Source organism: Camelus dromedarius, chromosome 15 (genome assembly GCF_036321535.1).
Source record: "Camelus dromedarius isolate mCamDro1 chromosome 15, mCamDro1.pat, whole genome shotgun sequence".
Taxonomy (NCBI): domain Eukaryota; kingdom Metazoa; phylum Chordata; class Mammalia; order Artiodactyla; family Camelidae; genus Camelus; species Camelus dromedarius.
The window spans coordinates 8,560,026-8,575,821 of NC_087450.1; the positions used below are offsets into that span (position 1 = coordinate 8,560,026).

The 15,796-nt window shown below is 37.2% G+C and overlaps 1 protein-coding gene across 1 annotated transcript in view; it reads left to right on the top strand.

The window, feature by feature from the left end:
- Positions 1 to 681: 681 nt before the first annotated feature.
- The window catches only part of TACR1 (tachykinin receptor 1), a 165,603-nt gene continuing 150,488 nt past the window's right edge, over positions 682 to 15,796 (top strand). The window contains exon 1 of the mRNA XM_010988559.3: positions 682 to 1,585. Within this exon, the coding sequence (XP_010986861.1) occupies positions 1,197 to 1,585 (389 nt within the window). The 5' untranslated portion in view covers positions 682 to 1,196. The remainder of the gene's footprint in view (positions 1,586 to 15,796) is intronic.

Consider the following 15,796-nt stretch of genomic DNA (forward strand, 5'->3'; position numbering starts at 1 on the left):
TGGAGCGAGGGCTCAAGCAACCGGGGTGGCTGGAGATGTCCCCAAATCTTAGAACCCATCACTATTTCCCAGGGGAATCGGCCTGTCAGAGAAAGGAACTAGGTGTGAGTGTTTAGGACTGGAGAAGGGCTGGGAGCGCAGCGCTGGCGCTTTGCCCGGACACTTGCCAAACTCCCGCCACCAGAGGCAGGGGGCTCTGCAGGGCTATGGCAGCATCCCTGCCTTCCCCGGAGTGTCCATCACTTCAAGTCTTTCGCAAATCCTTTCTTTCCCCTTGGTTCATCTGCGGTTCCAGCTGCGGACCCCATCTGGCGCATTCATTCTGAGGCGATCTAGCTAGCGCCCCCTTGAGGAGTGCGTGGGGAGTCGGGCTTGCAGACTTCCACAGCAGGTAGCAGCAAAACAGCTCAGTGGTTGCGACGGTGCAGTGAGACAGTTGTCAACAGATGGTGAAGCCGCCTGTCTGCGCAAGGGGACTGGCGAGTACGCAGCCCAGGTACTACCCATTCCCAGTGACGTCTCTGCAGCGGGTTATAAAAGTCTCACGCGTAGCCCTGCCAAGGTTCTGCTAACTCCGGAGCTGAGCAGGACCCGAGCCAAGAGGCGCCTGCAAAGCTGCAGAAGGTGGCGGCGGCGGCGGCGGCGGCGGCGGCGGCGGCAGCGAAAGCAAAGAAAAAAAAATCTCCAGCTGGACGCGGGGCCCCAGAATCCTGGCCACAGACTCAGAACTTTTACAGGTCGTGCTGTGGCTGATACCCCCACCCCACTTCGCCCCCAAGTCCTCAGCGCAGCACAGGGCTTTATCTTTGCCATTGCAGGCAGGAGGAATAGCAGTTGCAAGTGACAGCAGGTGCAGAAAGGCAGGGGTTCTCCTGCTTCCTGGAACTGTGACCCGTGGAATTTCTTCCTCTTTTCCAGCCCAACGCAGGAGAGACGCTGTCTCCAGATTGAAGAACTCAAATGCTTCCTGAAGCTTGAAAGTGGGGGAATTCAAAGCCACCGAGGGCATGCCGCACATTTAGAAGCTTTTATTTCAGTGCCAATTTCTTACTTGCAAGGAAAGAGTTCTGTCCAGAAACAACCTACAGCCTCCCGTCTTGGTTAAACAGGACTCTGACCCCGGGCGCCGTCTCAGGACCCTTCTGCAAAGGATCTGTGTGTATACAGAGAGGAGGGCTTAACCGCTTAGTAAAAGAATGGATAACGTCCTGCCGGTGGACTCAGACCTCTTCCCAAACATCTCCACCAACATATCGGAGCCCAACCAGTTTGTGCAGCCAGCCTGGCAGATTGTCCTTTGGGCTGCTGCCTACACAGTCATCGTGGTGACTTCCGTGGTGGGCAACGTGGTGGTGATGTGGATCATCTTGGCCCACAAGAGAATGAGGACAGTTACAAACTATTTCCTGGTGAACCTGGCCTTCGCAGAGGCCTCCATGGCTGCCTTCAACACCGTGGTGAACTTCACCTATGCTGTCCACAACGAGTGGTACTACGGCCTGTTCTACTGCAAATTCCACAACTTCTTCCCCATTGCTGCTGTCTTTGCCAGCATTTACTCCATGACGGCTGTGGCCTTGGATAGGTGAGCTCGCCCTTTATGGAAAAGGGAGAAAGTATCCTTAAAGGAGGACGGCATTACTATGGAGCTTCAGGGCTGGCTAGTGCCTGGTTCAAGGTGACGGTCGGCCACCTGTACCCCCTGGATTTGTACTGACCGCCAGCTGAGTCCATTGTTACTGAGGGACTTTATCTTATCTCTCCATTTTCTTTCATATTCCCCTTTCCTTTTCTTCTCCTTTTCACCCATTTCCAGTCTCCTTGCCTTTATATATACATCCCCCCTTTTCTTCATTTAACTCTCTTTTTCATCCCCTCTCCCCTCCTCTCCCTGACATTTTCCTTTCAACCCCTGCCTTGCTTCTTTCCATATATACCTTCTCCCCTTTATCCTCAAAGCCTGAAGGGGATACCCAGGGCATGGCCAGAGGGCCAGCCCCTGGTTTGGGCTTTGTGATCCTTGCAACCTGTTCTTGAGCCGTGCAGTTTCCTGATGCCTTCCAGTTTTAAGTACACCTGGGCAAAATGTGTCACTTTTAAGGGACTTAATGCTCCTCCCGCAACTCTCCAATATTATTTGGATGTGAAGAGCGTTTCATGAGAACCATAAAATACTAAGGATTCTAATTCAGCTCTAAGCTGCTAGGGGTTCTCATTCAAGAATGAGAGGCAGCTGTGCTCTTCTTAAGGCGCTCCGCAGATAGAGATTCTGATTACCTAGTGGTTTTTCTAAATTTCTTTTGCCATATAAGGTCCATGTTTTTAGCGTGTTTGTGTCCACAGAGAAACATGCTTGGCAAAGGCAATTAAAGGCAGTTAAAGAGTTCATTCTTTCCTGAAACCAACAGGATAGGATTTCAGAAGCTGAGTAAAAGTGAAAATGTTGGCATTTTCAAACATTGGGGCTAGCGTTCTGGAATGAATGTGTCCTCAGGTGGCACTGATGGAAAATTGATGAGTGGAGCACAGCTTTATTTGTATGACTGTTTCGTGGGTGTCCTAGGTCACTCATTTGTATATCTATATGTGCACAAATGTGTAAATGTTTACCTGGGATGTGGAGGGATGTTTAAAGCTCCTGCCACTGTGATTTTGAAATGGGTCCTTTTGGTAGCCTTGCTGAGATAAATGAATATGAGAAGCCCAAAGAAGGAGCTAAGAGAAAAACTTCAAAACAAACATTCCCCAGTTAGTGAACTGTTTTACATAAAGATTAATTATGATTTGTGATTGATTTGAGGTCTTTTGAAACTTCTGTAGTCAATGAACACTTTTAAAATCAGAGAAAACTATGCTTCCTTTGCAATGGTGTCCAAATGCTGTCTTTTCTGTTCCCTCTGTGCAACCCTGATGTATTTAATGTGTTGTGTGTAAAACAAGTTGCAGTGAATCAATTTATATTTTAAATGTAGAAGGGAAATCAGTTACTCAAAGGGGTAGTGAAACTTATCTTTTATGCTACTCTGGTTTTTAAATATTTGGTTTACTGAAAATGAGTTACACCTGTAAGTCTTCCTGTGTTGACTTGCTCCTTTCACTTCACTGCAGCCCCCCTGAAACTTAGAAAATGCATAGTGTGATGTATAACGGAATGTATGAGCCGTGAGACCCGGGGCCGTTTCAGCCCTACACATCCCGTCTTGGTGATCCCTAAATCAGAGGGAAAGCTGGTACTTTTTACTGCACTGGGCACTAGTGTGAGCTCAAGGGAGGCCTGACAGTCAGCGCGAGCCCACGCATAGCGGATGGAGCAGACAGCTCTGTAGCGTTGGCTTCCACAGAAATGACATGTTCCACAGCCCTTCTCTTTCCCTTTGTACTTAGAAGGTTAGGAGGATTAGGGTCAGGATTCAGGGTCAAAGTCTTCACAGCGAATTTGGCAGGGAGCCAGATTTCAGCTGTCTTGGGGCATCTCAGGCTCCACTGTTTCTAGGCAAACCATAGACAGGACCCTGACCTTTCATGACACCTGCTTTGTGAGGTCAGTAAGAAATGTCACCATGTACCTAGTGTCCAGATGGCCAGTAGTATGCTCAGGGTTAGAGTTCAAGGAGGACTTAGAGATGAGGCCTCAAGGCTGTGTCTCCAAGTCTTAGATGCTCTTTCTGCTCTTTTCCTTGTTCAGCCTCATGAGCACAGTGAATCAACCCCTTCAGGCCCTCTGATGAATCTAGCTCCACTGCATGCATGGTCATCCATTCTCTCTGAAGAATGTTCTAGAAAGGAAGAGGACCTTTAGCTTTCTCTCCGTGAATGATCTCTCCTTTCTCCACTGTGGCTATGCAGACTTTGAGGAAATGTTAAATATCTTTTTGTATTTTCCTTGAATTTTTAACAGATAATTTTTTTAAATTGCTGTATAGTCAGTTGACAATGTTGTGTCAATTTCTGGTGTACAGTACAATGCTTCAGTCCCACATGAATATACATATATTCATTTTCATATTCTTTTTCACCATAAGCCATTACAAGAAATTGAATATATTTCCCTGTGCTATACAGTATACACTTGTTTATTTATTTTATGTATCTGTCAGTATCTGCAAATCTCAGACTCCCAATTTACTCCTTCCCACCCCCTTCCACAGTGGTAACCATAAGTTTGTTTTCTATGTCTGTGAATCTGTTTCTGTCTTATATATAAGTTCATTTGTCTTTTTTTTTTTTTTAGTTTCTGCATATGAGTGATATCATATGGTATTTTTCTTTCTCCTTCTGGCTTACTTCACTTAGAATGACATTCTCCAGGGACATCCATGTTGCTGCAAATGGCATTGTTTTATTATTTTTATGGCTGAATAGTATTCTATTGTATAAATATACCATGACTTCTTTATCCAGTTACCTGTCAATGGACATTTAGGTTGTTTCCATGTCTTAGGATATTGTAAATAGTGCTGCTGTGAACATTGAGTGCTGGTGTCTTTTTGAATTAAGGTTCCCTCTGGAAATATGCCTAGGAGTGGGATTGCTGGATCATATGGTAAGTCTATTTTTAGTCTTTTGAGGAATCTCCATACTGTTTTCCATAATGGCTGCACCAAACTGCCTTCCCACCAACAATGTAGGAGGGTTCCCTTTTCTCCACAGCCTCTCCAGCATTTATTGTTTGTGGACTTTTGAATGATGGCCATTCTGACTGGTGTGAGGTGATACCTCGTTGTAGTTTGGATTTGCATTTCTCAATAATTAATGATATTGAGCATTTTTTCATTGGCCATTTTTATGTCTTCCTTGGAGAATTGCTTGTTTAGGTCTTCTGCCCATTTTTGGATTGGGTTGTTCATTAAGTTATAGGAGTTGTTTATATATTCTGAAAATTAAGCCCTTGTCAGTCTCATCTTTTGCAAATATTTTCTCCCATTCTGTAGGTTGCCTTTTTGTTTTACTTATGGTTTCCTTTGCTGTGAAAAGCTTGTGAGTTTAATTAGGTCCCATTTGTTTATTCTTGCTTTTATTTCTATTGCTTGGGTAGACTCCCCTAGGAGAACATTACTGAGACGTATGTGGGATAATGTTTGGCCTATGTTTTCTTCTAGGAGACTTACTGTGTCTTGTCTTATGTTTAAGTCTTTAAACCATTTTGAGTTTATATTGTGTATGGTGTGAGGGAGTCATCAAACTTCATTGATTTCCATGCAGCTCTCCAGTTTTCCCAACACCATTTGCTGAAGACATTGTCTTTATTCCATTGTATGTTCTTGCCTCCTTTGTCAAAGATTAGTTGACCAAAAGTTTGTGGGTTCATTTCTGGGCTCTCTATTCTGTTCCATTGATCCATATGTCTGTTTTTGTATCAATATCATGCTGTTTTGATTACTGTAGCTCTGCAGTATAGTCTGAAGTCTGGGAGGGTTATTCCTCCAGCTTCATTCTTTTTCTTCAGTAATGTTTTGGCAATTCTGTGTCTTTTGTGATTCCATATAAATTTTATGATTTGTTCCAGTTCTGTGAGATATGTCCTGGGTAATTTGATAGGGATTGCACTGAATCTGCAGATTGCCTCTGGCAGTGTGGCCATTTTAACAGTATTGATTTTTCCAATCCAAAAGCATGAGATATCTTTCAATTTCTTTAAAGTCTTCTTTAATTCCTTAATCAATGTTTTGTAGTTCTCCATGTAAGTCTTTCCCCTCCTTTGAATAAATCTTTATTCCTAGGTATTTTATTACTTTGAGTGCAATTTTAAAAGGGATTGTTTCTTTACTTTCATTTCCTATTGATTCATCATTAGTGTAAAGAAATGCAACTGATTTTTGTACGTTAAGCTTGTATCCTGCTGCCTTACCAAATTCTTTTATTGACTCTAGTAGTTTTTGTGTGGAGCTTTTAGGGTTTTAACAGATAATCTTTGAACCATCTCAAAACATAAAAGCAACATGATTTTCCTGATTATAAAATTCAATCTCGTTCATGAAGAAACTAAACACGTAAATAGAAATCAACCATTACTTCACCATGCAAAAATAACACCTGTTAACATTTGAATTTCCCTTTTATGACAATTAAACTACATAATTGAGGTCAGAGTCTATAGAATTCTGTAGCTTACTTTTTTCTATTGATATTATTGGAAAACCTTAATAATAATTTTAATTAATAATTTTATTTAATAATAATTTCCCCATGTTATTAAAAAGTCTTTAATAATGTAATTGCAGTGGCTTCCTGTTATTCCATTATATGAATGTGCCATTATTACTTTAACCATCCCCCTACTGCTGGGAATTTAGATGCTTTTTTAGATTTTTTTGCCATTATGATTAATGCGCTAATAAACATTTCTGTATAATAATTTTGTTTTGCTTTGTTGATTATTTCCTTAGGGTAGATTCCCAGAAGTAAAATTACTGGGTCAAATGAAATGAAATTTTAAAAGACTTTTCCTTCTAATTTTAAAGTATTATAAACTCTGGGCAGAGCAAGGAACACATCTGTTCTGCTTTGTTTACTTTATCTCCTCAGAACAAAGCAGAGTGCTGGGCATTTAACTGTCACTGCATGTTTACTGATTAAATGAATGAGTGAATAAATCTTCTTCTTCTACAAGAACATTTAGAAAATGTTAAAATTGTAAAAAAAAAAAAGGTAAAAAAAAAAAGTAAAAGTCTAAAATTCCACTACTGACAGATAGCCAGTTAAAAGTCTAGAATGCTAGCTTGTATTTTTTCTTTGTTATTTATGCCACATACAGTCATTCACACCTTTTAGGATAAATTTTGGATCATAATAAAAGCAGTTTCAATACCTTTTTTTGTGTGTTTTGTTCTTAGCATCATATCATGGCCATTTTCCATATTTCCTTATTTTGAAATAGTTTTAAAAACAGTATTTTTAATGGATGCATTATATTGCATGGTTATAATAATTTATTTAATCATTTCTCTATTTTTAGATGTGCATTATTTCCATTTTTAATGATTACAAGTAACTTTGAAATTAATTTCCTTGACATAAATCTTTGAGAGCATCCCTTCTTCTTTTCTTAGGTTAAAACTCTTAGAGTTGAATCCCTGGATCAAACTGTCGTGCGAAACTTTACCAAATTTCATTGTGGAACCAAAATGTAAGCAGAAAAAACTTCAGCTGCAGATTGGAGAACTAATTGCAATCCTTCCTGTAAACTTTCCATAGAATTAGGAGACAGACAGACAGACAGACAGAGACCCCATTCAGAAGGAATACTTATTTACTGAAGGCATTGATTACCTAGAAAAAAAAAAAACTTGGTAAGTATACTAAGTATACTAAATAATATCAGATTTTTCTCTAATTAAACTCCAACAAACATCAGGGATTTTACTTTTTCAATCTCTGTAATTTCTCCCACTTAAAGTAAAAATTTAAAATTTCTTCCAACTGTGAAAACTAAAAGATGTGTGTGATGTTTCATGAAATTAGCAGCTGGAGGACACTGAGAGTTGACACCTTTATTTTTCAGGAGCCAATAATGATGACTAGTTCTAGTTTTGTGGAGCAGCATCTAAGACAGGAGGCGAGGGGACCAATCCCTTAGCCCCACAAGAAGGGTTATTCAGGGAAAAGGTAGTCTGACTTGGAACCAAGCACACAGCAACAGGAGGCTCAGAAAAAAGACTGATCTGCTAATACTGCTTCTCTGACTGTGAGGGGCAGTAATAAATTCAATGAGATGAAAGGTGAAAGTTGCTCACTACTCAGACTAGTTCTGCGTATGTTACTGCTTTTTTGGTTTGTTTTGTTTTGAATTTAAAAACATTTTTTAAATTGAAGTATAGTTGATTTACAACTTTGTGCTAGTTTCAAATGTACAGAAAAGTGATGCAATTCTGTATATGTATACATATAATTCCTTTTCAGATTCTTTTCTACTGTAGTTTATTACAAGGTATCGAATAGAGTTTCCTGTGCTGTACAGTAGATCCTTGTTATTTATCTATATGATATATAGTAGTGTGTACATGTTAATCCCAAACCCCTAATTTATCCCCCACTTCCCCTTTGGTAATCGTATATTGTATTCTATGTCTGTAATTCTATTTCTGGTTTGTAAATTAGTTCATTTGTATCACTTAAAAATTTTTCTGTTTTTTTTTTATTCTACATGTGAGTGATATCATAATATTTGTCTTTCCCTATCTGACCTACATCACTTAGTATGATAATCTTTAGATCCATCCGTGTTCCTGCAAATGGCATTGTTTTTACTTTTTCTTTTTTATGGCTGAGTAATTTCTAATTTACATATATCCAGTCATCTGTCAGTGGACATTTAGGTTGCTTCTGTGTCTTGGCTATTGTAAATAGTGCTGCTATGAATATTGGGGTGCATGTATCTTAGAATTTTCTCTGGATATATGCCCAGAAGTGAGATTGCTTGATCACATGGTAACTCTATTTTTAGTTTTTTAAAGAACCTTCATACTGTTCTCCATAGTGGCTGCATCAATTTACATTCCCACCAACAGTGTAGGAAGGTTCCCTTTTCTCCACAACCTTTCCAGAATTTATTACTTGTAGACTGTATAATGATGGCCATTCTGACTGATGTGAGGTGATACCTCATTGTGGTTTTCATTTGCATTTCCCTAATAATTAGTAACGTTGAGCATCTTTTTCACATGCTTATTGATCATCTGTATATCTTCTTTGGAGAAATGTCTATATAGATCTTCTGCCCATTTTTTAATTGGGTTGCTGCTTGATATTAAGCTATATGAGTTGTTTGTATATTTTGAAAATTAATCCCTTGTCGGTCACATGATTTGCAAATATTTTCTTCCATTTCATGCATAGGTTTTCTTTTCATTTTGTTTATGGTTTTCTTTGCTGTGCAAAGCTTATAAGTTTTATTAAGTCCTATTTGTTTAGTTTTGCTTTTATTTTGATTATTCTAAGAGACAGATGCAAAAAAAATATTGCTGTGAGTTATGTCTCTAGGAGTTTTAGAGCATCCACTCTTACTTTTAGGTCCTTAGTCCCTTTTGAGTTCATTTTTGTATATGATGTTAGAGAATGTTCTAATTTCATTCTTTTACGTGTATCTGTCCAGTTTTCCCAGCCAAGCTCATTTAAGAGACTGTTTTTTCTCTATTGTATATTCTTGCTCTTTTGCTGTAGATTAATTGACCATAAGTGTGTGGGTTTATTTCTGGTCTTTCAAACCTTTTCCATTGAGCTATGTGTCTGTTTTTGTGCCAGTACCATACTGTTTTGATTACTGTAGCTTTGTAGTATAGTCTGAAGTCAGGGCATATGATTCCTCCAGTTCTGTTCCTCTTTCTCAAGATTGTTTCAGCTATTCAGGGCCTTCTGTGTTTCCATATAAATTTTACAACTTTTTTTACAGTTCTGTGAAAAATGTCATTGGTAATTTCATAGAGATTGCATTGAATCTGTATATTGCCTTGGGTAGTATGGCCATTTTAACAATGTTAGTTCTTCCAATGCAGGAACACAGTTTATCTTTCCATCTGTTTGTGTCATCTTCAATTTCTCTCATGAGCATCTTACAATTTTTGGAGTACAGATCTTTTGCCTCCTTAGATAGATTTATTCCTAGGTATTTTATTATTTTCAGTGCAATGGTAAATAGGATTGTTTTCTTCATTTCTTTTTTTCTGATATTTTGTTGTTAGTGTATAGAAATGCAACTGATTTCTGTATATTAATTTTTTACCCTGCAACTTTACTAAATTCATTGATGAGCTTTAGTAGTTTTCTAGTAGTATCTTTAGGATTTTCTATGTATAGTATCATGTCATCTACAAAAAGTGACTTCTTAACTTCTTTTCCAATTTGGATTCCATTTACTTCTTTTTCTTCTCTGATTGCTGTGGCTAGGACTTCCAAAATTATGTCAAATAAGAGTGGTGAGGGTGGGCATCTTTGTCTTTTTCCTGATCTTAGAGAAAATACTTCCAGCTTTTTAGAACTGAGTATGATGTTAGCTGTGGGCGTGTCATATATAGCCTTTATTATGTTCAGGTATGTTCCCTTTATGCCCACTTTCTGAAGAGTTTTTATCATAAATGGATCTTGAATTTTATCAAAAGCTTTTTCTGTATCAATTGAGATGATCATATGGTTTTTGTTTTTCAGTTTGTTAAGGTGGTGTATATCACATTGATTGATTTGTGGATACTGAAAAATACTTGCATCTCTGGGATAAATCCCACTTGATCATGGTGTGTGATCCTTTTAATGCACTGTTGGAGTTGATGTGCTAGTATTTTGTTGAGGATTTTTGCATCTGTAGTTGTAAGTGTTATTGGCCTTTAACTTTCTTTTTTGTGATAGCTTTGTCTGGCTTTGGTATGAGGGTGATGGTGGTCTCATAGAAAGAGTTCAGAAGTATTCCTTCCTCTGCAATTTTTTGAAATAATTTCAGAAAGATAGATGTTCACTCTTCTCTAAATGTTCAGTACAATTCACCTGTGAAGCCACCTGGTCCTGGACTTTTGTTTGTTGGGAGTTTTAAAATTATTGATTCAATTTCAGTGCTGGTAATGGTCTATTCATATTTTCTATTTCTTCCTGATTCAGTCTTGGCAAATTGTACTTTTCTAAGAAATTTTCCATCTCTTCTAGGTTGTCCTTTTTGTTGGCATGTAGTTGCTCATAGTAACCTCTTATGATCCCTTGAATTTCTGTGATGCAAGTTATGGTTTCTCCTTTTTCATTTCTGATTTTATTAATTTGGGCTCTCTTCCTTTTTTCTAGTTGAGTCTGACTAAAGGTTTATCAATTTTGTTTATCTTTGCAAAGAACTAGATTTTGGTTTCATTGATCTTTTCTATTTTTTTAGTCTCTCATTTATTTCTGCTCAGATCTTTATTATTTCTTTTCTTCTACTAACTTTGGGTTTTGTTTGCTCTTCTTTGTTTATCTGCTTTAGGTGTAAGGTTACGTTGTTTATTTGAGATTTTTCTTGTTTCCTGAGGTAGGCTTGTATCACTGTATGCTTCCCTCTTAGAACTGCTTCTGCTGCATCCCAAAGGTTTTGGATCATTGTGTTTTCATTTTCATTTGTCTCAAAGTATTTTTTGATTTCCTTTTTAATTTCTTAAGTGATCCGTTTGTTGTTTAGTAGCTTATTGTTTAGCCTCCATGTTTGCAGTTTTTGCCTTTTCCTTCTTGTAGTTAATTTCTAACCTCATAGCATTGTTGTTGGAAAGATGCTTTGTACAATTTCAATTTTCTTAAATTTATTGAAGCTTGCTTTGTGGATTAGTATGTGAGATTCTGGAGATGCACCTTTGAGAATAATGTGCCTTCTTTTGCTTTTGGATGGATGCTCTATAGATATTAAATAAGTCCATCTGGTCTAATGTGTCATTTAGGGCTTGTATTTCTTCATTGATGTTCTGCCTAGATGATCTGTCCATTGATGTAACTGGGGTGTTAAGGTCCCCCACTATTATTGTGTTATTGTCAATTTCCCCTTTTATGTCTGTTAACAATTGCCTTAAATGTTGAGGTGTTCCTATGTTAGGTGCATATATATTTACATTTGTTATGTCTTCTTGGATTGATCCCTTGAGCATTATACAGTGTCCTTTGTTTCTTGTAAAGGTCTTTATTTTAAGATCAATTTTGTCTGATACAAGTATTGCTATTCCAGCTTTCTTTTGGTTTCCATTTACATGGAATACTTTTTCCACCCCCTCACTTACAGCCTGCTAACTCTGAAGTGGGCCTCTTTTAAACAGCATATATATGGGTCTTGTTTTTGTATTCATTCTATGTTTTTTGGTTGGAGCATTTAATCTATTTACATTTAAGGTAATTATTGATATGTATGTTCTTACTGTCATTTTGTTCACTGTTTGGGGTTTGTTTTTGTAGGTCTTTCTTCTATTTGTTGTCTTTTCTTGTGGTTTAATGACTAGATTAGTTCCTTTAACATTTATTTTAAGGCTGGTTCAGTGGTGCTAAATTCTTTAACTTTTGTTTACCTGTGAAGCTTTTGATTTCTCCATCAAATAGAATGAGAGCCTTTCTGGATAAAGTATTCTTGGTTGTAGGTTTTTCCCTTTCATCACTTCAAATATATCATGCTACTCCCTTCTGGCCTGTAGAGTTTCTGCAGAAACATTAGCTGATAATCTTATGTGAGTTCCCTTGTATGTTATTTGTTGCTTTTCTCTTGCACATCCCAACTGTTAGTGGAGCCTCAGTAGTAGAAGTTCACTACAGACTGTGGGGTAAATAAATTAGACTGAAAATTATTAGAAATTTTCACTGTGAGTTTCCTCTTTATTTCTTACTTAGGAAAACAAGTGAGTGAGTGACATGATCATAGGTATTATGTTGAATCCACTTTTATTTATTTTTAATAATCTTAATGTTTAATATTATATGAGGAATAATAAATTACTCAGACAGTTAAGAACCAACAGGTTGAAGAATTTTGCTTTTTATTATTATTATTTCCCCCTTATTGTACTTGCTCAGGTTGTATTTCTATATTTTTATTAAAAAATTATTTCCTAGGTGTTTTAAAAGGAATTTAGGAAAGAAGTATTTCAAAATGACCCCACAATCTTTTATCTAACTATAAATTTATATTTGCTTTGTTTTGTTTAATTGAACTATGATTTATACTATTACTTTAGTTTCAGATGTACAACATTGTGATTCTAAGTTTTTATAGATTATACTTCATTTAAATTTATTATAAACTGGCTGAATTCCCTGTGCTGTACTATATATACTTGTAGCTTATTCATTTTATACATAGTAGTTTTACCTTTTAGGTCCCTACTCCTTTTCCCCCTTCGCTCTCCCCATTGGTAACCAATAGCTTGTTCCTTATATCAGTAAGTCTGTTTCTGTTTTGTCATATTCATTCATTTGTTTCATTGCTAAATTCCACATATAAGTAATAATGTACATTATTGATCTTTCTCTGTCTGACTGTAATATCCTCAAGGTCCATCTATGTTGTTGCAAATGGCAAAATACTATTCTTTTTATATTCTGTTCTGTATATATACCACATCTTCTTTATTCATTCACTTGTTGATGGATACTTAGGTTGCTTTCATATTTGGCTATTATTTTAAAAAGCTGCTATGAACATTGGGATGCATGTATTTTTTCAAATTAGTGTTTTCATTTTCTTTATATATATACCCAGAAGTGAATTAAAGCAGGTTACTTTTTCTCCACAACCTTGTCAATATTTGTTATTTGTGGTCTTTTTGATAATAGCCATTCTGATGGGTGTGAGGTGATATTATGGTATTGATTTGTATTTCTCTGATGGTTAGTGACATTGAGCATCATATCATGGTCCTGTTGGCTACCTGTATGTCTTCTTTGGAAAAAAATGTCTGTTCAGGTCATCTGCCCACTTTTTGATTGGATTGTATGTTTTTTTGATATTGAGTTGTATGAAGTGTTTATATATTTTGGATATTAACCTCTTGTCAGTCATATCATTTGCAAATATTTCTCCCATTTAGTAGGTTGTAGAAGCAGACTTTTTAAAATAGGGAGGCCTGAGAACGCCTTCCTGAGGAGGTGACATTTGAACAAAGACCAGAATATTGTGATGAAGTCTACATGTATTGTTTTTGGGCAGGGACTTTCTAGGCAGAAGGGACAGCTAGAACAAAAGGCCCCGAGGCAGGAATTGTTTGGAAATAAAACTTGGGTGTGGCTGGATTGCAGAGAATCAGAGGGAGAATGAAGTTAGGGAAGAAGGCCATGCATATCACATGTATTAGTCAGGGTAGGGTATGCTATCCTATAGTAACAAGCACATACTCAAATCTCAATGGCTTAACACACAGAAGTTTATTCATCAGTCACTGTAAGTCTAACTTCTCTTCTGGGGAGCTCCCTGAAAACATTATTTATTGCAGACTTTTTCCATTTGTGGCTCATCCATTTCAACCTGAGCTCCTTGGTTGCTACATTAAGGGAAGAAAGAAGTGACAGTCACACAGGAGCTTTAAATTCCCCAGGCAAGAGGCAATACACATCACTTCTCTTCATAGTTCAGTAGCAAGAACTAGTCATACGGTCCTAGGGTCCCTAACCCTAACCCAACTACCAGGACTCTGGAAAATGTGGGAGAGCAAATGAATGTTTAGTGACCATTAAGAGTTTTTTGCCACAGCAAGATAAATTTGTTTTTCAGTCTATGTGTGATTATAAACAATTAGAATGTAATGAGCAGGGTGGGGACATGATCTTATCTACACTTTTAAGAGATCATCTGTCTGTTATGTGGAGAATAAACACTAGGTGACCTGTGGTGACCCCAGAGAGAGACCATGGTGGTTTAAACAAGGGTATAATGGTAGAGGTGGCAAATGTTCAGATTTTGGATCTGTTTTCAAAGTAAAGCAAATGATTTGCTGATGGAATAGATATATGATAGAAGATTTAAAAAGCAATTAAGAATCACTCCTATACTTGAGGCTAAGCAACTGGGAGAATGGTAATTTCATTTACTAAGATGTGGCAGAATGGAGAATAAATAGGTTCAGGAGAATAAATCAGGAGTGATTTTGGCCCTGATAAGTTTAATATAGGTAGCAGATGGACATGTGGAGGTACTGAATGAACTAACAAATGATTATTACTACTTTATTTAATTTATTTTTATTGAGGTATAGTTGATATATAACATTATATTCATTTCAAGTGTACAACATAATGATTCAATATTCATAGATATTGTGAAGTGATCATGACAATAAGTCTAGTCAACATCTGTCACCATACATAATCCCAAAAAATTTTTTCTTGAGATGAGGACTTTTAAGAGCTCCTCTCTTATTAACTTTCAAATATGCAATACAGTATTATTAACAATAGTCACCATGCTATACATTACATCCCATGACTTATAACTGAAAGTTTGCACCTTTTGATCCCTTTTATCCATTTCACCCACCTACTCCCATGCCCATCTCTGGCAACCACAAAACTGTTCTCTGTATCTATGAGCTTGTTGTTTTGTTTTTCTTTTAAAATCCATATGTAAGTGAGATCATATGATATTTATCTTCCTCTGTCTGATTTGTTTCACTTAGCATAATGCCTCCAAGGCCCATCCATGTTGTTGCAAATGGAAAGACTTCATGCTTTTTTATGGCCGAATAGTATTCCACTATGTATACATGCCACGTCTTTATTCATTCATTCATTGATGGACACAGATCATTTTCATATCTTGGCTATTGTAAATGATGTTGCAGTGAGCATGATGGTGTATTTATCTGATTTTCAAATCAGTGTTTTTGTTTTCTTTGGATAAATACCCAGAAGTGAAATCACTGGATCATATTGCAGTTCTATTCTTAATTTTTTAAGGAATCTCAATAGTGATTTCAGTGGAGACTGCATCAGTTTACATTCTCACCAACAGTTCACAAGGGTTTCCTTTTCTCTACATCCTTTCCAACATTTGTTATTTCTTGTCTTTTTGTGGTTTTGATTTGCATTTCTCTGATGATTAGTGACATTGAGCATCTTTTCATGTACCTGTTGTCTATCTGTATGTCTTCTTTGGACTGACTTTTAAAAAAACCTGCATTTCAGGAAGGAGTGGTAAAGGCCAGAATACAAATGTGAGAGTCATTAGCATATACCTACAACCATAAAGCTGTGTGTTTCTAATACATAATTATTTCCTAGGGGAAAGAGTGAAATAGAGAAGATTGCCACTGACTGAGGACTAAGGAACATCAAACTTAGAAAATCAAGAAGAGGAGTAAGAACTAGCAAATACAATCAAGAA